The 25,893-nt window shown below is 38.2% G+C and overlaps 2 protein-coding genes and 1 long non-coding RNA gene across 3 annotated transcripts; 2 read left to right on the top strand and 1 right to left on the bottom strand.

Annotated features, from left to right (window-relative positions):
* The first annotated feature begins 4,327 nt into the window (after positions 1-4,327).
* LOC113692123 (uncharacterized) lies at positions 4,328-7,068 on the top strand. The gene is made up of 2 exons (XM_027210486.2): positions 4,328-4,588; positions 5,278-7,068. The coding sequence occupies exon 2, from the start codon at positions 5,688-5,690 to the stop codon at positions 6,423-6,425; it is 738 nt and encodes a 245-aa protein (XP_027066287.1). The 5' UTR covers positions 4,328-4,588; positions 5,278-5,687; the 3' UTR covers positions 6,426-7,068.
* Positions 7,069-8,064: 996 nt separating this feature from the next.
* On the bottom strand, positions 8,065-9,253 carry LOC140008500 (uncharacterized). The gene is made up of 2 exons (XR_011815888.1): positions 8,929-9,253; positions 8,065-8,248 (listed from the first exon to the last, which is right to left on the bottom strand). It is a non-coding gene; the product is annotated as an uncharacterized lncRNA (long non-coding RNA).
* An 8,638-nt stretch (positions 9,254-17,891) lies between these two features.
* Positions 17,892-22,806, top strand: LOC113692349 (receptor-like serine/threonine-protein kinase SD1-7). The gene is made up of 7 exons (XM_027210746.2): positions 17,892-19,877; positions 20,320-20,445; positions 20,546-20,685; positions 20,942-21,152; positions 21,680-21,917; positions 22,005-22,155; positions 22,238-22,806. Exons 1-7 carry the CDS (start codon positions 19,184-19,186, stop codon positions 22,544-22,546), a joined length of 1,869 nt encoding a protein of 622 aa, XP_027066547.2. The 5' UTR covers positions 17,892-19,183; the 3' UTR covers positions 22,547-22,806.
* The last annotated feature ends 3,087 nt before the right edge of the window (positions 22,807-25,893 follow it).

Below are 25,893 nucleotides of genomic sequence, written 5' to 3' on the forward strand. Positions count from 1 at the left end.
GTATGGACGGAAAAAGACGTGTCCTTTAAGTATCTGAGAGTTTTTGGTTGTCAGCCATTTGTTCATATTCCCAAAGATGAGAGGTCAAAACTTCATGTAAAATCAAAAAAATGCATTTTCTTGGTTTATGGACATGAAGATTTTGGTTATAGGTTATATGATCCTATTGAGAAGAAGGTGATCAGAAGTAGAGATGTTGTCTTTTTTGAAGATCAAACCATTGAAGACATTGATAAAGGTGATAATTCAAAATTCTCAAATGACATTCCTACTAGTTCAAATTCAGATCCAAATCCAATTCCAGTACCTGTTGATTTTAATCAAGGGGGAGTTGAGATAGAGTAGAGAGAGGATATTAATGATAGTGATAATCCTACTACTGATGAACCTGAGCATGAATCACCACCTGCTCCACCACCGCCACCACAAAATGAGATTAGGAGATCTACCAGAAAGATGAGACTTTCTAACAGATATAATCCTCATGAATATTTGTTGTTAACAGATGGAGAAGAGCCAGAGTCCTACGGTGAAACTTTAGAGCCTGAGAACAAAGAAGATTGGTTGCAAGCCATGCAAGAGGAGATGGTGTCCCTGCATGAGAATCATACTTATGACTTAGTGAAACTACCTAAGGGTAAGAGAGTTCTGAAGAATAAATGGGTCTACAGGTTGAAGGCTCAGGAGCATAGCTCACAACCAAAGTACAAAGCAAGATTGGTTGTGAAGGGATTTAGTCAAAAGAAGGATGTAGATTTTGAAGAAATTTTCTCTCCTGTGGTAAAAATGTCATCAATTCGAATTGTTCTTAGTATTGCAGCCAGTTTGAATTTAGAAATCGAACAACTTGATGTGAAGACAGCCTTCCTGCATGGCGATTTGGAAGAGGAGATCTACATGGAGCAACCGGAGGGATTCAAAAAAAGTGGTAAGAAAAATCTTATATGCCGTCTCAAGAAGAGTTTGTATGGGTTGAAACAAGCACCGAGACAGTGGTATAAGAAGTTTAATTCCTTCATGATAGACCATGAGTACCACAGGACTACATCTGATCACTGTGTTTATGTGAAAAATTTTTTAAATGGTGATTTTGTTATTCTCTTGCTATATGTTGATGACATGTTGATTGTTGGCCGTGATACTATAAAAATTGAAATCCTTTGCAATGAAAGATTTAAGCCCGGCTAGACAGATATTGGGGATGAAGCTCTGGTTGTCTCAAGAAAAATATATTGAGAAAGTGCTCAACCAATTTAACATGAGCAATGCTAAGAAACTCTCAACTCCACTTGCAGGTCACTTTAAATTGAATATCAAACAGTGTCCTATAAGTGAGAAAAATAAAGAAGACATGAAAAAAGTTCCTTATGCTTCGGTTGTTGGTAACTTGATGTATGCTATGGTTTGCACCAAGCCAGATAGTGCTCATGCAGTTGGAGTAGTCAGTCGGTATCTCTCTAATCCTGGTAAGGAGCATTGAAATGCTGTTATATGGATTCTCAGGTATCTCAAGAGAACTTCTAGATTATGTCTATGTTTCGACAATGGTAAAACTATACTAGATGGATGCACTGATGTAGATATGGCAGGTGATCTTGATAATAGAAAGTCCACATCTGGGTACTTGATGATCTTTGCAGGGGGAGCAGTGTCATGGCAAAGTAAGTTACAGAAGTGTATCGCCCTTTCTAGTATGGAGGCGGAGTACATTGCAACCACTGAAACATGCAAGGAAACTCTTTGGTTGCAGAAATTCTTTCAGGGGTTGGGTATGAAACAAGATAAGTATAGTCTTTATTGTGACAGTCAGAGTGCTATTCATTTGTGTAAGAACTCTACATTTCACTCTCGATCCAAACATATTGATGTGAGATATCATTGGATTCGGGAAGTATTAGATTCCAAGTTATTGACACTTGAGAAAGTGCATACAAATGATAATAGTACTGACATGTTTACCAAGGCATTACCTAAGGAGAAACTCTTGTTTTACAGACAAGAAGCAAGTTTGGTTGAACCCCCCAAATGAGCTAGAAGGGGAGATTATTGGATGTGGGCCAGTCCATTTGTGCAAGAAAGCAATGCTTGAGGGTTCCTCAAGCTTAAATACAAATAGCAGTCGCAAGATGCTTTCGGTCCTGGTGAGTGAGAGAACAAAAAGCCAGCCGTCACTTTTGAGAGAAATACGAAGAGAGAGAAAGAGCTAGTGAGAGAAAAACTTCAAGGTCTTGATTGGAGGGTGATTCAAAAGTCGATTGAGATGAAATTTTACCCACGCGATCCTCTCGTCAGACTCTACTCATCTACCGACTTAGATTTCAAATTTTCTCTTCGTTTGGTAATAGCTTTACAAACTCACTTTTTTGACATTTGTAATTTTGGGGGGTGATTTTGTAACAATTTCACTTGGTTAGTGGTGGTGATATTATTGTTGTTCGAATATTTCGGATAGACCTGTGTATTCCCATTATTATGATGTGGAGATTTTGACTGGACTAGGTCTTGTGATTTTTCCTAATTGGATTTTTCACGTAAAAATCTTGGTGTCCTATGCCTTCTATTTTTCTTACATTTTATTATCACTGCTAGCATTATTACTTGGTGATTTGATTTGTTCCTGTTTTAACTGGTACTTGGAGAAAGCGAAATTTGTCCTGAACTAACTCTGATATTGTGTGCCTGTACTGGTACCCCTTTCCCTACACATATTATATTTTTTCTGGTTTCAAAACGCCATAACCTGACTTTTATTGAGAATAATAAGCGAAAATCCTGAGTAATACATCACAAAGGCTCGAGCCCCCATGCTTGAACTTCAAACAAACATGTATTGAGCGATTATGTCCACTTCTATTAGTATTGTTTTGTTATTACCATGGCTTCTACTCTTGATTGATTCTGGGGATCGGTGCAGGGTTTTTTTAACTCTTAAGGGCAAACGTGGAGGCTTGATCGAAGTAGCCAAGTACTTTTGAGTGACGGAACCTAAAGCAAATTCCAGCCACTGAGAGTTCTCACTTCACCAAATTTCAGATCATTCGACAGCTGAAAGATTATGGTCTAACCTTGCCTTGCTACGCACCTTAGGGAGTTAAGTTTGTTTTTTAGATTCTATTACTTGATGACAAGGATAAAGCATATATGTGTTGGTTGCCTGCAAACGCCATTAATTCACACTGTTAGCTGGCTAAAAGTTTGTACATTCCTCCATTTCACTCTTGGGGTGTTTCATCTATTTCTTGAAGAAGAAACTAGATTGATTCCAGTATAACATGAGAACATTTCATAATGTCAAGGTACCTGTACCATCCTAGAAATTGTAAGGACACATTGTAAGTATGAATATCCAAGAACAGCTATCCGAGATATTTTATAATTAACCAAAATTGACGAGGAGTTAGGGTAAACTTTTCACTCTTTTGTCCCGATGTTGAAAAGGTTTAACTACATGTGCGCACGATTTTCCATTGTTTCTTTAATCTTTCTCTCGGAGAATTTGCCCACTTCAAATACTAAATATCCCAATATTGGCATTCCTAAGGTTCAATGCTCACCTAGGCCCTCTGATGCTGACTCACAGAATTAAGTGTCATACATTCGTAAATAGTATGCTAATTAGCTCACTTAGCTGACCCTATCTTTCCTTTGATTTAGTTAATACTTTAATTAAGCATACATTTAAAATAAACCGGACACCCTCACGCAGCGCGCGAGGCCACAATTCAACTACCAAAGTATTGCTATTACACCAAGATTTGAGATAGGTATAGTGACTAGGAAAAAGATGCAAGGCTAGGGATGGCAACCGGCGGGTTTAGGAAGGAGGAGGGTTTGCACCCCCATTATCAAAAAACTCCCCTTTCCCCTGCCCCGTCCCTCGATCTCGTTCTCCCCGCCCCGCTTCTTCTGCGGGTGCCCGCACAGAAAATTAAGAGTCTCAATTGGATTGTATAATTGATTAGTGAGAAGCGTGTAAAGAAGTTGGAGTCTAGAAATTTTATGCCTTCCAGGTATTAGGAATGTTAGCGAAGGATGTTGTTAGTGAAGGTAATATTTAGTTGCCAAATATTTTAAGTATGTTTTTTTTTTTTTTTTGTCAATACAGGATGTATTCCAACTTTGCCAGACTAATCACCTTGCACATGAAGTACCCCGCCCCTCAAGAGCACCCAGGCGTTAAGAGAGGTTCGAACCTTGGACCTTGGGACCTGAATGACTATCCCAAGACCAGGTGATCTAACCCCGAGAGGCAAGTATGTTATTATTAGATTATATAATATATTATATTTATTTATATTAACAAATTAAAGCTGGAAATGGGGCGAAAGTATCGTTTACCGCCTCCCACCCCATTTAAAATGGATCTCCGCCCCCGTTGCCATCCCTATGCAAGGCATTTTTTATGGCAATTAAAAGTTTGGGTGGGTTCGGTTCGATCTTCACCACGGGACCAGCAAGCTTTCGAAACCATAGGTTTAGGTCACTTGCAGAAATACTTTCAGATCACTCACCAACATAGCCTGACATCGGCAGAAAAATTTGAACATGCGATCTTTTGCGAGAAAGTGTCCCATTTTTACCAACTGAGGTATCTTCAGATCTAACAACTTCTTACTGCTTACATAGCTCCTAATAAGATTCTGTTTTAGAAGATCATAGAGCAAACGGTGAATGCTTGGTTATTCGCTTTTGTTCGCGCTTTTTTTTGGCCTTTCTGCCTTCCTATTTGAGCTTTTACAGGCGAAGTAGTCTACTTTATTCTGTTTTATTTTTTTATATTATTATTGTTTACTTTTGATTGAAGTCTGGGCTGGCCTGATGAAGAAAACCGAAGTGTATCCCTTTGTTTTTATGTTCTTTCATTGATGGTTGTTTTGATTGCAGTTTTGTTTTCGGTTATCTATTCCGTTTTTATTTTTTTTCCTTTTTATTTGAGATCTTACCGGACTTTAAGATCCTTATCTTGCAAATCGCAACTGATAAATGATAAATGATATTTTTGTCCACAAGGGAGTTATTAGAGTTAGGGAGATTTCATCTAGATCTTCTTAGATTTGTGCAACTGCTGGCCCTCCTGTGTGAGCATATTTGTTCGATGCCTTGACCTGGATGACATTCATTTTTTCTTTTTGGGGTTGAAATTTGGGGGTGTCTGATGCAGAAGGTGAAAGAACAAATTGTATTATTCGTTCACGGTTATTCTTTGTACAGCTTCAATTTGGCTGTTGCGTCATTCATCCTTATATTGCTAAATTGATTTCTTTTGCTCAAATTAAGCATGTCGCGAACAACAGAGAAAGGAAGAAGTGGGAGACTTTCCTTCAGCTGTATTTTTGGAAAGCATGAAAGAAAAACAACAGGAAACCTCGTGGTGTGCTTCACGCAAATGGATGGTTATGTGGATCCAATATTTTATTCTTTTAAGTCTTTTCCAATTTGGAAATTGATTCACCATTCTTCAAGCAGGCTTAAACCGAAAGAGAAGTTTGTCTGGCATGAGATAAAGGATGCATCTGATGCATGCACCCCACATTACTTTGCTATGAGTTTCATTAAGGCTGGAGGTTTGGTCTATGTTGTTGGTGGTGTGAAGGGCGATGAGGAAGAGAGGCAAACTGCCCCGAGAGTTCAGTTGCATCTCTCTCTGAACTCCTCTAGAAAACTCTAGAGCAGAGATTAAGCGCCCAATGCATGGGGCAAAGTATTACCCCCTTGTAGAGGAAATTGATGGTCGCATCTATGTTCTATCTGGGCCCCTGCCCAACTATGGATCTCCTGACATAGTTGACATCGGGTTTGAGGTTTATTATCCTTCAGAGGATAGGTGGGCTGATCTGCCGATTCCTCCTTTTCTCGAAAAAGGTAGTTACTTTGAGATGTTTAGGGGCTTCTTTTCATATGTAGTGATTGGTTCAAGGTTGTGTGTTTCGACTGGGGAATACGCGTGTGCTTTTGACACTGTGCAGTGGGAGTGGGAGGCTTGTGAGTTATTTTCTGATTTCATGCTTCAACCTGCCGAGCGTTACGTGCAACACCTAGATGGTTGCGGTCCTCCATTTTCTTTTGAGAAAAAAGCCATCCTATATAAAGACAATATCTTCTTGTGCATTATACCTGCCTTCCATCCTCCTGTCAATGCCTTTCAAATTTGTGATGAGAAAGCGGTAAAAATGCCACTTTTATTGGATGGCATGCCAGGTGGAGTTGCTGTTGATCTTGTTGATTTAGGAGATGATTACTTTACTGTAATGCTTTTTGAAGACGAAACAGATAGACATGCCGAAGATCTGACAATTGTCACTTTCAAGCTGCTTTCAGAAAGAAGGGGAGATGGAGCTCTGAGTTGTGCATTGGTAAGTACAAGGACTTGTAATGCAACAGAGAATGGCTTTACTGTGTCTCCCATCTATTCCTTCATATTGTAAGTTAACAAAGATTCCACAACTTGCATACCTGGAAACCATAGGGAAGGATGAGCATGGTGGCCATAGGGAGTGCCCATCATGCTGCAATACGCTCCTGGAACGATTCAGGTCTATAAGACCTCTGCATCTCTTCTTTGTGGTTAAATATTGACCCTGAATTGATAATTAGGGGAAGAGGAGGTGGGTGTTTGTGGGAGGTGCCTGGGTCGAGCGACTGGACTCTCAGGGCCAGGCACACCCATTTTCACTTCTAAGTTGATGTTCATCCATATCATGGAAATGGAATGTGTAGATGTGGTACTGAAAATCAGTCTCGCTACCAGTGTGCATTTTTTCCTCTTTGTTGGATCGCTGCAAGGACCTGATGGTGGTTCTTCCTTTCTTGCTTACACAATTCAGGTTGAGCGAACTGAGCACGCCCCCTAAACATATATACTCTTCTTGTTCTGAGTTTCAAACTTTTTAATAAGCTTTCTTTGTCCTGATAGTGTATTTTATTGTTAGTTATTAGTGAAGCTGCTAATGACTCTGCTCATGCTGTCTCTCTAGTTCTTCTTTTTATTTCATCGAGACAAAAAATACTCATGCCTGTCTTATGGATTCTGCTGATGCTATGAAAAGATTGCAGATTGCACCTTTTTAATTCCCGGAGATTGCTGTGCCAATTCTTTTTGTTCTAAGTCTGTATTCAGCAATTTAATTTTTTCACTCTTTTTTTTTTTTTTTTTTTTTTTTTTTTTGGTTAAAGAACTTCCCAAATTCTCATTGGGGACTTTGTATGGCACAGGCAATCTCGATTCTCGAATGTCACAGCTGAGCATCTCCTTCGTATCAGATTTTTAGTTTTCCTCTTCTTTATCTTCTCAGTTCTCATACTCTCATTGCGCATGTAATGTAGACGGCAACCGGTGCCATCTACTTTGTCTAATTCTACTTGTGCCGTGAACTTGTTTGATTCCGTAATTCCCTTGTTCTTTTCCTCGTCTCTTTCCATCACTAATCCTAGTAATCCAAGTTAAGATAGCTCATAGCCAGACGGTGATGGACCCAAATTAATAATAATAAATCATAAATCCACAGAAATAATCAAAGGAAAAATAATATCAGTTACAAACTTATAATAATGATATATATATATATATATATATATAGAAAAGTGGCTGTAACTTGCATTCTAATTCTGTGATGAATCAAAATGAAAAAGGAGTTAACTAAACAAGAGGAAACTCAGGCTACAACTAGCCTGGATTAGTTTTTGATACTGAACAAACTCAAATTTAATGAGTTCTTTCATGACCAAAGTGATAAAATCTTTAATGAGGCAAATGCATATCCTCAGTTAGAAATGGTTTCTGCAACTTATAGGGCCAAATTTAGTTAGTACAAAATATGCCTTGTCTGCAGTACTAGAACAGAACTGGCAAATAGAGGATGTTAGAATCTCATATTTAGATTAAGCATACACGAAAGAGGTAAAATATAATGCCACACAATCAACAAGATATGCCTGTGTAAGTGTGTTTCCATGACATTCTGCAATACTTATTCGCAATTGGAATGTCAATGCAAGCAAGCTCTGCTTTAATATAGTTGGTTGGTCTCTTATGCAAACTATTTCTCGTACTAAAAAGCAAAGAGCTTGTAGTCAAACTCAACATTTACTGAAAAAATATGTAATGACACAGTTCACCTATCTCAAGTACACTCTTTGTTGTTGTAGCTATGAAATCACATATAACTACTAACAAAAGAGGAAGAGGGATAAAAGGGAATTACACGCCAATAAGTAGTACCATCACTTCTGATAGGAGAACTTCAAGAAACTGCCATAAGCAAAAGGACAATTAGAAGACAGCATGACAAACAGGAGAAAAGAAAAACAAGAGAGAAAAAGGGTCAATCTGAATATTTGATTCTATTAGTTGGTGGCACGATGAATTTCTAGTGGTTGTACGAGTAAAGCCAATAAACAAGTACCCATTGATGTTCAAGAAGTTTCAAGATCGAAGCTTTACATAAAATATAAGATGGGTATTGATACATCCACAAAATTCAGCCACTGAAGCAATTGAACAAGCATTTTATGTGCATTAAAAAGTGGTAAATCGGTGCTAGCAAGGGTACCATAGAATGCTAGCAAAACACAATAATAGTGTTAAAATGATCAATCCATAGCAATCATGTTAACGCTTCTATTTTCCAGGAAAGAGATGCAAATTTCGGGTGAAATCACAAGCTTAAAACTTAAGAAAAAAAAAAAAGGTAGGAGGGTAAAGCCTTTCATGAAAACAATCATCTGGGCAGGTCTGGCATCCAGTAATGGTTGGCAAGCCAAATGGTATACCGAAGGATACGAATCAAAGTAGCATTTCGTTTGCCATTTCTAGCTTTCTATCTTATCATAGCTAAACCAACATTCCCGCCATTATCATTTGATGTTGTGATATTTATTGGATAAATCAGGTATAAAACATAAGAAGTTAGTTTAACGACAGATATCCACCTTTTAGAAAACCATCACCGTTCACTTCAATCTAAAAGAGACCAAGCTTAAAAAGAGGCAAACTAGAATACGATTCACAAGTTTTTAGACCATTTTGAGAATTCCAACTTGGCAATGTAGCCATGTTCATCTTGGATACTGGTGAAACTTTGTTCAATGGTAGAAGAAACTGAATTTGAATTTCAGGAATAAGTTTCCTAGAACATTGCGGTTACGTCTGCGGTGGAAAGTTCACTTTTGTGCCATGGTAGGCAGAAGCAATGCAAGGAGGCCATCTGTGTTCTGTGGGGACGCATATAGACAAACAGCAAAAAGATGCACGGGGTACGGGAGAAAGCCGGTTCTGAGCGGATGAAATAATGCAATACATTTTAAAATCACAATAAAAATCCTCTTAAAAATTTATTCATTATCTAATACCCACTACTAACCACCAGTCTTTGGGCTGGTAGCTACTATCAATACATTAAAACTTGGTGGGGTGGGATATTAATTTGTCATATTAAAGTGGCTTTACTTAAAAAATTCAAACGAGTACGTAGTGCATCATTCTGGTTTAGTGGTAGTTCAGTTTCCTCTCGATTATCTTTGGATCTCTTTCGATCCCCCTCCTCTCCACTAGTGTAGGATAATTTATCGTATCGAAAAAAAAAAATCTAATACCCACTACTAGAAAATATTCATCATCTAATACTTAGAAAATATTTTGTGATCATTAGCTGAAATACAGGTCTCAATGAAAGGGGAAGAGCGAAAAAGTGAATGTCAAAGAAACATGGAAAAAAAAAAGGGCATGAAAAAGTAGATAAGATTGTTGTAACGAAAAATTGGTGAAATTTTCAACATTAGTTAGTGAATTTTATACAGGTCAAAACAAATGTTGTCATAGTTTTTCTTTTTCAATTGAGTTTGATATTTGAAGTAATTGAAGCGTAAATATAAAAGAAAGAGTTGGAAACTCAAATATGATTAAAATAAAAGGAGATGTGCAATTTTGGACCATCAATATTTGGTCTATGAGTTAAATTAGTCCATGATATTTCGATTAAAATAAATATGGTCCCAAAATTTTTTATGTTAGGCAAATTTATGACAACTAATAGAAAACTACAATATCTAACAGTCAAAATCAAATTCGAATTATATTTTTTTGGTCCCTAATATTTGAAAATTTAATCAATATGGTCCCTTATATTTTAAATAATTATATTTCAAATGAAATAAAATGTGAATTAGAATAAATGCATAAAAAAGTGTTCTCAAATCTCATAAAAATCGTTAAAAGTACTACACATTGTCAAAACACTATCATTTAACCTATAGAGCATCTCTTCGTTAAATTAATTACAAACAAATGACAACACATGAATCATATATTTTTAAAAATTAGTGGAAAAAAGAGAATTTTAATTTGAATATATAGTAACTTTAATTCTAAACAGTATAACACAAATTGTTGCATGGTTAAACATTGTGATTACATAAACAAGTAAAGGTGATTATCAACACGAAGGATTCATATAAATTTTTAAAAAAAAAATTCTTGTTGTTTCTTCTTGTCTTTCCTTCGTATTAAATCAAATATTTCAATAATACAATTTAATGTATTTATATTTACGTTCATCTGAAATTGATAATTTTGTTGAATAATTTAAACAATTATAAAATCTTATTTCAATTGAAACTTAATTGACAACTAGTTGAAATGTCAAAAAAAATATTATTCAATCAATTCAATGACATATAGTTGTTCATACTAAAATAGTATATTTAATTAACTATTTTAATTTATCAAATATAAGTATTGGGCATTAGATGATGAACAAATTTTTAAAAGAACTTTTATTGTGATTTCAAAACGTAATTGTATTATTTCACCCACGCACGGCCGGTTTTCTCCCGTGCCCGATGCATCTTTTTGCTGTTTGTCTTCGTGTGTCCCACAGAACACAGTTGGCCTCCTTGCATTGCTTCTGCCTACCTACCGTGGGCAGAACAGTGAAATTTCCACCGTAGACGTGTACGTGACTTCCGTTCAGAAAAATCAACTTTCCACGGTAGACGTGACCACCATGGCTCCTTATAATATTCCAATGCCCATGAAACTCTTAAGACCCATGTGATAAATGTGAGTTCAGAAAAATCAGGATAAATAGTTTTTTTTTTCTTTTTGAGCAAATCAAAATAAATAGTTACTATACGTCAAGATATAAAATAAGTAGGAGGATTCAATAGACCAAGAGGGATTCGTATATACATTGGAGCTATAGATTGGGAGAGCATCCGATACTTTTGTTTTAAAGTGTTTTTTCTTTTAATTTTTAACGAGTTGAAATTTTATTTAACTTAGATTTGTTTATTTATTAAACTTTCTCGAACGCCCTTTTGTCGAATCAAACTCCAGTCGGCCACGAACAGGTTATATATTTGTTAACATATTTGATATTAACCAAGTCAAGTTTAAGAGTTTAACAAATCGAACTCAATTTTTAACATATTTGTTAACATTCAGAAGAGTTCTTAATCAATCGAACTCAATTCAAGTATAAAATAATTTAGTTCATCTTTTATCCCTAAAAAAACAAACGAGGACCATTCTCATTATTCTACATATTTTGTTCCTTGCATGTTTTTTTAATCACCTTTCTATTTTACAACACAGTATAACACACCAAAAAAAAAAAACTATATTACCATCTTAAAACAATGAGGTATTGAATATTCTGGTATAAAAATACCGCTGACTCTTGGAATAGTTGATTAAAGATATACTATAAAGCAATTCAACATAAAATTTTGATCCTAAGTTGGCTTTTCGGAGTTTAATGAATTCACCCTCATGAGTAAGACTTTTACCTGATTCAGCAGAATTTATTGGCAACCTTCAACACAAAGTCTGATCTGACTATTGGATTTCTTGTTAGCCAAATCAAACGGCGAAGACTTGAGAGAAAACTCTCATATCAACATTGAAAACGTCCTCTTCAGGCAAGCACAAAAATTTCAACCAAACAAGTCCAGTCCCAAAAGGGCCCCCATGATATTTCCTGCTTTAGACGTCCTCCTCCTTTTTAGATTTCTTCTTCTTCAGGTTGTATTCCAGAGTTTAATCTATTGTTATATTGGAACCAACTACCGAGTGTCTTGTGATTGTTGCTTTCATCAGGAGTCTCTGGAGAAAACAAAACAATGATGGAGATGGGTTGATGGTGTTTATGAGAAAATAGATAGGATTAAGGTTTTATTCATAAGATCACAAGTAACTCATCATAACGAGATAAAATAGTTAAATTAAGGTTGTATTTGGATTGCATTTTCCGTCATTTTTCATGGAAAAATTACTGTAGCGATTTGATATATGTGAGGGAAAAAGGTGATAGGGAAATGTGATCACGAAAAACGACAATATTTTCCGACGGAAACAAGCAATCCAAATAAGGCCTTTTCTTAATTATTTCACCACTAGACCAGACCTCATTGGCAACACTAGTCCAATTATAAGTTAGACACTTCTACAATAATAATATTGTATCAGTCAATCAATAATAATTTGTTATTTCCAAAAAAAAGCTACATCAAATATTAACATATTGAACAATAAATAATATTGTGTTATTTCAGATCAAGGATGCTGGTACAACCAAATACACAAATCTTGCTCAGATTCCTGTCTCAAGACGTCACTCAAAATTCATTCCTCTAGGGAGAAACGTATTGTAGCATTCAATTCTTTTTGGTAGTATTTTGGTTTGTGATTAGATTTTTGTTGCTTTTCCACCCAATGCAATGACAAGGAAAAGGAGGTTCTTGAAATGATAATGGGGGCTGTACTGTAATGACTAGCACCCCAAAATAGCTGCCAACTGGTCGTGGCTTCTATTTCACTTCTAGACGACTTTCTATGAACAAACAAATAGAAAAGCTGCTATCAACGTCACCAGCCAATCCTCCACAACATACCATGTGTTCATGTATTGTTGATCAAAGCACTTTCAATAAATAGGCAGGATATGACCTTGGACAAATGCCAGAGAAGTCATATCCTGGCCATGTTGTTGCTCACCCCCAAACTCTTCCTCCTATTTCTGCCTCTCCTACAGTTTTCAACTGCAGAAACTTGGATGAAATCTGGTTATTGGTATTCTGGCAGTGAATTTCCTGTCCCAGATATCAATTCAGCTCTATATACTCACCTTATTGCTGCCTTTGTGCATATAAATTCTTCAAACTATGAGCTTTATGTTTCTCCTTCTGATGAGCCATATATATCCACCTTCACAGATATTGTCAAGAAGAAAAATCCATCAGTTTTAACACTTTTGTCCATCTGGTGTGGAGTAGCAGAATCCTTCGACCAGGGAGAAGCAAACTCTTCTATATTTTTCTCAATGACAAGCCAATCATCGAGCCGGAGATCCTTTATTGAATCCTCTATTCGAAAAGCACGATCGTATGGTGTTATGGTATCGAACAGTAGCCAGGCAACAGAACAGCTCCCAATGGACAGATATAATGAATTTAGCACAAAACAAGATGAATAACAGGAAGTATCAATAATGTACCAGTGAATGATCAATGAACTGAAATTGATATTGATTAAACAAGAAATTACAGAATTGGCGGGATGAAGGAAAGAAATGATAGAATGAAGGAAATCAGAGAAGAAAGGTTCAGGGAATGATCCCTTACAAATTGCTAACAATAATCCTGCCTTTTCCTCTACTATTCCTGTCTATATATAGAGCTAGCTAATAACAAACTCCTTCCGCGTTCACCCAGCTTGGCCATGTGAATAGCTAACTGAATCTGTTTGCAGAGCCACTTGCTGTTGAGCTCAAGTTGCTTGAGCTTGTTTCCAGCAAAGGCGTGTTTCTAACCTCACGCCTTTGTTTTCTGCTTCTCCTTCCTGCTTCACGCTTTCCTCTCCTAATGCACGCCTTCCTCCTTCTTAGTGGACGTGATATCAGTTTTCACGTTTTCAGCTTCCCTTCTGTTATCTTTACTAAGGCGTGATATTAAGTTCACGTCTTCAGCTTTATTTCTGCTCCATGACAATTGCTTCCCCTTCAATCAATCTTGTCCTCAAGATTGAAATCCAGGGAATTCCTGTTCAATTCGTTCAGCATCCTCCCAAGTAGCTTCAGCTGGTTGAGTACCCCACCAATGGATGAGCCATTGCACAGTTGCAGCATTTTTCCTTTTAACAATTCTTCGGTCTATCACTGCTACTGGCTCCACTCTGAGATGCCCCTGTTCGTCTACATTTGGTAGTTGAAGTATAGGGGTGGTATGGTCCCCGACCTTTTTTTTAAGTAGGGACACATGAAATACTGGATGTATCTTGGCTCCTTCAGGCAGCTTAAGTTTATAGGCAACCTTCCCTATCTTCTGCAATATTTGATAAGGCCCAAAGTATTTGGCAGACAGCTTGGTGTTGCCCCTTAGTTCCACAGTAGTTTGCCTATGGGGTTGTAATCTGAGGTACACCCAGTCTCCTGCATTGAAGGTCCTTTCACTCCTCTTTTGGTCAGCATATAGTTTCATTCTGTTTTGTGCTTCTTGTAAGTTGCTTTTAAGTAGTTCATCCAGGCGTTGTCTGTTCTTCAGATGGTCTTCCACAGTAGCCACCTTGGCTTGAGTGTAAGGCCCCAGAGCTAGTTGGGGAGGGGGTATTCCATATAGAGCTTCAAACGGGCTCATCTGAATGGCAGTGTGGTAAGTGGTGTTGTACCACCATTCTGCAAGAGAAAGCCAAGCACTCCATCTTTTGGGTTCCAGATGAGTCATACACCTCAAGTACATTTCTAGTACTTGATTCACCCTCTCCGTTTGGCCATCTGTTTGGGGGTGATAGGCCGTGGTCAATTCCAGTTTAGTTCCCAGCAGGGAGAACATCTCAGTCCAGAATTGGCTAGTGAATACCCTGCCTCTATCAGAGAGCATACTGAGAGGCATTCCATGCAGTTTGCAGACATGATCTAAGAATATTCTGGCCACTGTTGGGGCATCAAAGGGATGAGACAAACTAATGAAGTGAGCTGACTTGGTGAACCTGTCCGCAATTACCATGATGGTATCCTTCCTTTCAGATAAAGGTAGCCCCTCAATGAAGTCCATAGTTACATGGCTCCAGGAATATTTGGGAATAGGGAGTGGTTGCAGGAGTCCTGGATAGGCAGTGTGTTCATCCTTGCACTTCCTGCAGGTATCACATTGTAACACAACATTCCTGATATCCCTATACATACCTGTCCAGTAAAAAAGTTGTTTAGCTCTGAAATAGCTGGCCTGTATTCCTGAATGTCCCCCTAGCTGAGACTCATGTAGTGTAGCAATAATTTTCTTTCTTATTTCTCCTGCTGAGCCAACCACTATCCTACCTTTGTATCTGAATATTCCATCCTGGTAAGAATGTTCTGGTGGATCTCCAGGTGTAAGTACTATCTGCCTGATCATGTTCTGCACCTCCTCATCTCCTTGGTAGCTCCCTATTACTTCCTTCATCCATTCGGGTAGGACACAGGTTAGTTCAGTGCAATCTCCTTCCTGTCCACCTGCCCTTCTGGATAGAGCATCTGCTGCTATGTTTTCCTTTCCTTTCCTATAGTGAATCTCGTAGCTGAGTCCCAGCAATTTGGTAAGCCATTTCTGTTGAAGTGAGGTAGTGATTCTTTGATCCAATAGATACTTAAGGCTCTGATGGTCAGTTCTTATGATGAAGTGGTTCCCCTCCAGGTAGTGTCTCCACTTAGTAACTGCAGTCACTAAGGCTAGCAGTTCTTTCTCATAAATAGACATTCCCAGGTTCCTAGGCGCCAGGCTTTGACTTAGGAATGCTATTGGTCTCCTGTCCTGCATAAGTACTGCTCCAATTCCTCCGTAGCATGCATCTGTTTCTATCACAAATTGCTTAGTGAAATCTGGCAGGGCTAGTACAGGAGTGCTGCACATTGCCAGTTTGAGTTTCTGAAAGGCCTCATCTGCTGCTTCATTCCAGTGGAATCCATCCTTTTTCAGTAATATGGTGAGAGGTTTTGCAGTAGCCCCGTATCCTTTTACAAATCTTCTGTAATATCCTGTCAGTCCAAGGAATCCTTTGAGCTCCTTGACAGAAGTTGGTGTGGGCCAGTTCATCATTCCTTCCACCTTCTTGGGATCTGCCCTTACTCCTTGTCCTGAGATAATGTGGCCAAGGTACTCCACCTCTGTTTGTGCGAAGGAGCATTTACTTCTCTTGGCATAAAGTTGGTGTTCCTGCAACAGTTTCAACACTTCTGCTACCTGCTGCAGGTGTATTTCCAGGGAGGAGCTGTAAATTAGTATGTCATCAAAGAAGACCAAGACATACCTCCTCAGTTGATCCCTGAAAATGTGGTTCATCAGGCTCTGGAATGTTGCTGGAGCATTTGTTAGCCCAAAGGGCATAACCTTGAATTCATAAAGGCCTTGGTGAGTTCTAAAAGCTGTCTTGTGTATGTCTTCCACCTTGACCCTGATCTGATGATAGCCAGCCCTCAAGTCTATTTTGGTGAAGTATTTTGAGCCATGCAGTTCATCCAGAAGCTCATCTATTAGGGGCATAGGAAATTTGTCCTTCATGGTGAGTTCATTCAGTTGTCTGTAATCTACACAGAATCTCCAGCTACCATCTTTTTTCTTGACTAGTAACACTGGGGATGCAAAATGACTATTATTGGGTTGGATGATCCCCATTTGTAACATTTCTTTCACCAACCTCTCTATTTCTGTTTTCTGTACATATGGGCACCTGTATGGCCTAACCTGGAATGGGGTAGCTCCTTGCTTCAGTGGAATGTTGTGGTCGTGGCTCCTTCTAGGGGGCATGCCTTGAGGTTCAGCAAACACCCCTTGAAATTGGTCCAGCAAGCTCCTCATTTCTGCTGGTATTACTTCAGTGTCCTCCTCCCTTTCCTCTATTACACACAGCTGGGCAGATATTCCATATGTCTGTTTTTTCCTCCATTTTGCTAATTTACTCCCCTTGATGGCCTTGAGCTTGAGTTTGCTGACTTCCCCCTTCAACTCCACTGGTTGCCCTCCTTGTAGGAACCTCATGGAGAGTTGCCTGAAATCAAACTCAATAGGGCTATACCTGGCTAGCCAATCTACCCCCAGGACCATATGACAGCTTCCCAGTTTTAAAGTATTGAATTGGTGTGTGAATTGATTACCCTGCATTTCCCACTGTATAGCTCCCTGCAACTGCCTGGACTCTAATTGCTCCCCATTGGCAACCCTGACTGTTAATGGACTTCCAATAGTTGGTAGTTGTATGGTTTCTGCCAATCTTTCATCAATAAAACAGTGGGTACTCCCACTATCTATCAGAATTAAGATCTCCACTCCTGCTATCCTACCCTTAAGCTTAAGTGTCTTATGCTCAGTCCCTCCTGCCAACGCATGAATGGACACTTCTATGTTCTCATTGCTTAATTCCCCTTCTGGACAGTCACAGAACTCCTCTGTGTCTTTCCCTGATTCTTCTAAGGGTTCCCCTACCCCAAAAGGTTCATCTATCAATATGTAATTCAGGTGAGCTTGTTTACAGACATGTCCCAGGGTATATGGTTCAGCACACTTGAAGCATAACCCCTTTTCTCTCCTGTAGCTCAGCTCAGAAGGAGTAATCCTTTTGAACTGATCCACTGTACGGTTAACAGGTCTAGCATTTCTATTGGAAAAAGGTTCTGGTCTTTTAGGTTGGAAGTTAGGCCACTTTTCTTTAGCAGGTGGATAGAAATTTTGTTTGTTATTTGGTGGGGCACTGGGTGAGGTGGAATATTTCTGCATCATTTTTCCTTGGCTTTTTCTAAAGGCTTCCAAATGCTTCTCCTGCAGTTTAGCAGTTTCAATGGTGTCTGTTAAAGTAAGGGGTCTGGTCATCCTAACCATGTTCACTATTTCTTCTTTTAAGCCACTAAGAAAACATGATTTGTAATAAGAATCAGGTTGGCCAGGGAGATTTACCATTACTATGGATTTCAGCTGCTCGAACCTCTCCAGGTACTCAGATACACTCCCAGTTTGCATCAGTTTGTTGAATTCCTCTATGGCCTCCTCTGGATCTCCTTCTCCAAATCTTTCACACACTGCCATGGTTAGCTCCTTCCAGGGTACCATTCCTTTCTCATGATACATGCCATGGAACCAGATATCTGCCTTCTCCTTGAAATGGAGCTGGGCAATATCTGATTTCATTCCTTCCTCCACTCCATGGATCTGGAAATACTTGTTTGCCCTCCTAACCCATTCTCTGGGATTACCCCCATCAAATGTAGGAAAATCCATCTTGGGCAACCTGGTCCCCCCTTTACCTCCCAACCTTTCAGCTGTATCTGTGGTAATTTCTATCCGTGTCTCCCTCTCAGAACTACTACCTCCTACTTCCTTCCCCTTATCATTTAACTTGGCCATGATCTGAGCCATCATGTTCATCATCCCCTCATATTTTTGGTCTAAGCTTCTGATGGCTTTATCTGTGTTTTCCTGTCTATGCTCCATTGCCCTCATAGACTGTTCTACCCCATCATTCTTATTGGCAAAAGTCCTAACCACACTCCCCAACTCAGTGAGTTCTTTCCTTAGAGCCTCCTCCTGAGTCTTAGTCATCTCCCAATGGCTCGTAGCTAGCTCTGATACCACTGTTATGGTATCGAACAGTAGCCAGGCAACAGAACAGCTCCCAATGGACAGATATAATGAATTTAGCACAAAACAAGATGAATAACAGGAAGTATCAATAATGTACCAGTGAATGATCAATGAACTGAAATTGATATTGATTAAACAAGAAATTACAGAATTGGCGGGATGAAGGAAAGAAATGATAGAATGAAGGAAATCAGAGAAGAAAGGTTCAGGGAATGATCCCTTACAAATTGCTAACAATAATCCTGCCTTTTCCTCTACTATTCCTGTCTATATATAGAGCTAGCTAATAACAAACTCCTTCCGCGTTCACCCAGCTTGGCCATGTGAATAGCTAACTGAATCTGTTTGCAGAGCCACTTGCTGTTGAGCTCAAGTTGCTTGAGCTTGTTTCCAGCAAAGGCGTGTTTCTAACCTCACGCCTTTGTTTTCTGCTTCTCCTTCCTGCTTCACGCTTTCCTCTCCTAATGCACGCCTTCCTCCTTCTTAGTGGACGTGATATCAGTTTTCACGTTTTCAGCTTCCCTTCTGTTATCTTTACTAAGGCGTGATATTAAGTTCACGTCTTCAGCTTTATTTCTGCTCCATGACATATGGATTTCAAGGCATTGATCTTTTTGGAGCAACTCCAAGCACCCCTGAGAACATGACCAATATGGAGGCATTTCTCGATGAGTGGCGAAGGGCCATCAATTTGGAGTCCAGTACATCACGGTTGATCTTGACAATGGCAGGTTACTATTCGCCTGTGTTGGACTCAATGACCTACCCTGTGGACTCAATCCGAAAGAACTTAGACTGGGTGCATCTCAGGTCATATGACTATCATATGTCCTCAAAAGACAAGTTTACCGGAGCACATGCTGCTTTATATGATCCACTGAGCAGGCTAAATACTGATTTTGGTATAAAGAACTGGATAAGCAAAGGATTACCAGCCAACAAATTGGTACTTGGCTTGGCATACCACGGCTATGCATGGACACTTTTGGACCCCAAGAACAATGCAATAGGTGCACCAGCTGCAGGTCTGGCCATAACTAAAGATGGATCGATGAGCTACAAGTATATCAAGTGGTATATGACAAGTTATGGAGCTACATCAGTTTTCAACTCCACTTATGTGGTGAACTACTGCACCATAGGATCATTTTGGATTGGCTTCGACGATGTAGAGGCGATCAAGACTAAGGTTTCTTATGCAAAGGAAAAGGGACTTCTCGGTTACAGCATATGGCAAGTTCCAAATGATGATACAAAGGATGTACTATCCAGAACAGGTCAGTCATGTCTTATCTACTCAATCTGCAAAGTAATGGTATAGCCAATCTCATTTGTGTCTTGTATTTCTGCTAAACTGCTAAACCTCAGAGAGCAGATGTTGAAATCATGCATAACTTAAACCCAAATGTTTCAATTATTGTAACCAATATATGGTAATTCTATAAAGTTCTGTTAAGCAAGTGCCAATACTTGTCTCTGTGGCCTCATTCAAAAAAAAAAAAAAAAAAAAAAATCTGTCTATGTGACTACATTTTTCCATTGGATACTTTAAGTGGATGAGGATTATGGAAAACAGATAGACAGGTGATACTTTCCATGTTTGCTCATAATCATCCTACTAGGATTTTATGTCAAAGAGAGCAAATGTCCTGTTTTTGGTAGACAGATAGGGAGAATTCGTCATGGTGCTTAGCTAATAGATTACTGCAATATTCGCAGCTCAAGCAGCGGAAGATCAACAGAAAAAGCAACACTTATTGTTCATATTACTGCCAGCAAGTGCAATACCCTTTCTTCTGGTGGCAATAATATGTTATCTCAAGAGAAAATTCATCCTATCAAAAGGTAACGAACTTATTTCCTGAGATAAGTTGATATAGCTTCCTCATTATTTTGATTTAAAATGAAAAGAAACTCAAGATATACTGTGATTATTTCCTTTCAGTTAGACAGATCACAGATTCAGGCAAGAGATCTATACCACCGCATCTGCAAGCATTCAGCTTTTCTAAGATTAAAGCAGCCACAAAGAATTTCTCAGAGGAGAACAAGCTTGGCGAGGGAGGATTTGGACCTGTTTATAAGGTAATATTAGATATTCCATCCACAAGTTCATACTGTGATGCAACATGAAGCTTTTTAGAAGTACTCTGAATATGCAGTCATGCTAATACTAAAGCAAAGAATACAAATAATGTTTATGTTCAAGGAATAAGGTAACCGTTCAAACAAAAAAAAAAAAAGAAGAATTTCTATTAGCAATAGGGCTAAATTTAGGGTAAGGGTTCTTCAAACAGGTTGGCATTTAGTTCATTACTAATTTTGGCTGTGAGTTTGCCAGGGTAAACTAAAGGATGGCCAAGAAATAGCAGTTAAAAGACTGTCCAACACATCAACACAAGGATCAGAGGAGTTCAAGAATGAGGTTACACTAGCAGCAAAACTACAACATGTCAATCTAGTGAGGTTAATCGGAGTTTGCACGGAGAAGGAGGAAAAGATACTCATCTATGACTACATGCCAAACAAGAGCTTGGACTTTTATCTCTATGGTCTGTCAACTCTTACACAATTCTGTTAACTCCATAACATACAAGGATTAATCTTTGAGGCGTCAGAATCCATTACTCCATCATAGCCCTGCATATTGCCATAACCGTGCAACCACCAATATGTTACTTAGAGTGAGCAAACTTTTTGTTAGGCATTGAGAATAAAAAATTGAGTATCTAGCTACATGCAGGAACTTTTAACTAGGCAATATTTTACGATATACCAAGTATGGCTGGAGAATTATATCATGATTTTGCACATTCCTCTTCATGAATAGCACCCAATGCATTAGAAATCACCATTCATGTCCTGGAGGAAAAATGTAAGGTCACTCCACAAATAGAAACAGTAGCCTGACAATTTTTTCGTTGCGTGAGTGTTTCTCGTCTTTCATGAACAGTTGTTTTTCCTACATTCTTCAAAAAACTAATGAGCTTTTTGGTCATAAAAAGCATCAGAGGAACTGACTTATGTGTTGAGAATCCACTGGCATGTTACTAAGCATTTGGGATTCATTTGATGCCAGATCCAACCAGACGGCTATTTCTGGATTGGGAGAAACGGCTTGCTATAATTGAAGGGGTCACTCAAGGTCTACTCTATCTCCAGGAGTACTCAGCATACACAGTAATTCACAGAGACCTGAAAGCCAGCAACATCTTACTTGACAGTGAGCTGAAGCCTAAAATATCAGATTTTGGTATTGCTAAACTTTTCAAAAAAGACGAAAATGAAGGAAACACAAGCAGGATTATTGGAACCTAGTAAGAAATCAATAACTCGGGTTATTTATATTCTTCTTATCACCATTCACCATACTCACTTTCTTCTTCTTCCTTCTGGAAAACAAGCGGCTATGTTCCTCCAGAGTATGTAAAACGAGGTATGTATTCAAGAAAGTATGATGTTTACAGCTTTGGTGTGCTGATTTTGCAAATCATAAGTGGCAAGAGGAGCTCATGCCTATACGGAATGCATAAGAATCTGAATCTTTTAGAATTTGTGAGTAGCATTATAACCTTCTTATTATCATTTTTATTCTACTTCATCAGTGATAATAGACCTGCAATAATGACAATTTTAGGCATACCAACGGTGGAAAGATGGCAGTGCCTTGGAGTTCCTGGATCCATCACTTGATGATGATCAATCCTCATGCAAACTTCTAAGGTGTATGCAAGTAGCTCTGCTATGTGTCCAAGAAAAGTGGGAAGATAGGCCATCCATGTTAGAGGTCTCCTCTATGCTGAAGAATGAGAATGAGAGTCTGCCCACTCCTAAGATGCCTGCATTTTCAACCAACGAACACAAAGATGTAGAGACAAATTTCAGAACAGATGAGGAATTTTGTTCAGTTAATATGGCAACGGTTTCTGATCTTATACCTCGATGAAAGTTCACCCTTTGCTGGGAAGGGCCAAATTTGCAGGACTCATTTTCTTTCTTGTTTTTTCTTTTATTCCTAATACTGGCATTAACTAGCTAACATTATTAATCGACAGTCCAAACATCTCTATAGGTGTATAAAGGTAGTTGTCTGTATATTTGACTGACTTTGTTGGTAAAAATAACCATGACCCCCTTAACCAGTGAAGAGAACAGCCAAGATAGCCACTCCAAGTAAAAGGATTTCAACCAGTGAAAGTGTTTACACTTTGTAGCGCAAATGTCCTCGAGATTATAACATCATACGAATTTGCATCTTACCGCAACTGATTAAGGATTACAATGAAAGTCTGCCTCCGCATAATCAAGAAACATCAAGACTGAGGCAAGACCCTCTAGAGTCCAGATAGCAAGACAAGATACTGAAAGGAAATGCAGCAAGAATGGTTCAAGCAGAAATGCAAAGTGACAAATTGCAGTAATTCCAAGTATTAAACATACTAACAGGAATGCCACAGATTTAACAATAAACATTTTAGGCATTTACACACGCTCATAGTGCAATTACTGGACCATATGGAGGGGCAAAGGTCCCTGACATTTGGTCTGAAGTCTATTATGTGCCCACGTCGATGTCATACCTCACTTCCCTATCTGAGCCCATCTTCCAATTGTACAAAGTCCAAACTTGCAAGATAGAGCATTGACACTTGAGTCTTTAGACTATTTCTGGGACTGCCCCATATCCAAGAAAACAGCATCAGGCATGCAAATCAGTTTCATTTTCATAGTTCAACAATTAAGAAGAAATCTTAATCGTTAGGAGAGAAGCATGACGGAATAACAAAGTATTAAAAAATGCGTTACAGATAAGCATTCCATTCCAGTAGCAAGAAGTCCTGATCTCCCAAAATAAGGATATTCACTGGCAGATTGCCCTTAGATACAGGACAGTTGTACTCTCAGCCCATGGATACCCTTGGATGCTGGCACTCCACAGACCGCAATTTTTTGATTGTCTAGCAAAGAATTTTTCTTGACAAAGGTGACAGCCAAGGAAGAGAAAAATTCACCATATATGCAGGATTTTAGCCTGAAAATATTTGATATTTTTTACGTGCACCAATTGACAATACCGCGTGATGCACAGATATCAATGAAGTACATGAGATGAATTATTGAAATGATGGCAGGTTATTAGTACTGTTGTGCCCTTTCTGCTACCAAACCCCCAAAAACAACAATGAGTTTGTACATCTAAGGGTGATCATGGCCTATTCAAACTCTTTTTTCAACCGGTAACAGCATTTTCATTAAAAAAGCAACCATACAAAGGTTTAATCAACTGGATCAACTGCTCCTGCATCTTCTTTGACTAAATTGGTCAGTCAAACTGGGACGGAATCCCTCCAACCAATTTCACCTGCAATGGGTATGGCAAACTTGCTACCATGCTTTAGTATATCTTCTAGAAGTGCGCGAATCAGTGGATCTCCTGTACTTTCATCTGCTAGCAATCATGGCTGCTAGCAATCATGGCCTATTCAATGTCCTATTAAATACTACTATAAGTCTAGTAATTTGGCATAGACGACGGGGAGCTGTATCCTCCACAACAACGGCAAAAGGTGGCTATTTTAACTTATGAAGGAAATATATTGCTACGTACATCAAATATTATCAATCCAAACAAACATATTAATATCAATCCAAAGCTATCAAATATTATGGTGGGTAACTCTTACGTCTAATAAGAGTAAGGAAAGACCTACTACCATTAAGTAACGGTGAATGGTTATTTCTATTATTTTGCATGATGTCACGTGGTGTATATAATTCACTCATATTAGCGTTTGTTGAAAAAAAAAAAAGAAAATATATATATAATTCACTCAATGCTTTCTCTTGGTCCTAATAGTCAATGATAATTTTGAAATTATTGCTATCAGCTGAAATTTTTTGTTTTTTGTTCAAGTAATTAAGTGTAAATATATTTCTCGCATGACAATTTATTACCTTGTTAAATAAAAAAAAAACTAGAAATTAGTGCTTATGTCATTCTCGTTAAAAACTTTTAAGAGAAAGTGTTTGCACTTACAATATCTATACTATATATAAAATTGAAAGTTTAAGTTTCGGTGTAAAAATTTTTTTGTCACTTTTTCAACTCCCATCATTCTTCTCCCATACTACAGCCAAGGACTTAAACTGACTTGCCGAAGCTCATGAGTTTGAGACCTTGAGACGATGAAAAACTTGGGCTTGGAGGTGGGTTCAAGTCTATTGAAGTCCAAATTTAGTGGTTGAAGTTTTGTTGGATAAATAGTGGACGTTCAATAAGAAGTTCTGCACCAAATTTCTGGCACTCGAAAAATGCGCATGCTCGCTCGCTTATCTATCACCTGAATTTGGGTACGTTTTGTAAAATAAAAATCTGAAAACTGAAATTTAAAATCGGATACCTGAATTAGTGAAGTTACTGAATTGTTAGGTATTAAATCTGATACATTTGAATACATATCACATTAAGTGATAAGCACATATTTTTTTTTTGGAGTAAATTTGCCTAGAAAATTTAATGTCATTTAATTAATTTATATAGTCTATTTTTTATTATCAAATGCATCTAAACATGTTAAGATTTGAATTCATTAAATTTAAATGTCGAATTAAGTTATCAAATACAGCCTTTGGTTCTTCAATGCATTGAAAGGAAAAACTAAAAAGCTAATTAAAAAAAACTAATATACCATGAAGTTATCCTAGAAATGAGGCTACCAACAATTAATTACACGCAGTAAGCATTATGCTCTTTTTTCTTGGTTGGCTGCTGCCTAAACGAACAAACAAACAAACCCAAAAAAGGAACATCTCAAATTCTCAATCTCCACTGAACAAAGTACTATCACATAATGCACTAATTGATACACAGAATCCGGTCAAAAACTGTGTACTATTTATTACTTATTGGATGTGCACACAAACGAACAAATTCAGATGATTGGTTCAAGATTTCTAGATAACATTTTTTTTTCTCTAAGCACAATCAGAAAGCAAATTCAAAATGCAATTTTCAACAACCCGAAATTTGGTCAACTCCTTCAAAAACCACAAATGTGCCGTGTCCAAAAGAGCAACAAATAGAACCAGTTTCTTTGTATAGTACTTTCAACGAAGAAATCAGAATTAAATTACCAACCCTTAATCCCAGGTAAACCTCAAAAGCCGGCAACTCTTGAGGCCACCCAGGGAACTAATAACCTAACTCTCAACCCCCCTTTGATCGATGTGGGATTCTTGTGGTAAGGCCAGGGAGGCCTCTGCTACTAAAGGTGTACTAACCCCCAAGACATT

The sequence above is a fragment of the Coffea arabica genome, chromosome 6c, assembly GCF_036785885.1.
Source record: "Coffea arabica cultivar ET-39 chromosome 6c, Coffea Arabica ET-39 HiFi, whole genome shotgun sequence".
Lineage (NCBI taxonomy): Eukaryota > Viridiplantae > Streptophyta > Magnoliopsida > Gentianales > Rubiaceae > Coffea > Coffea arabica.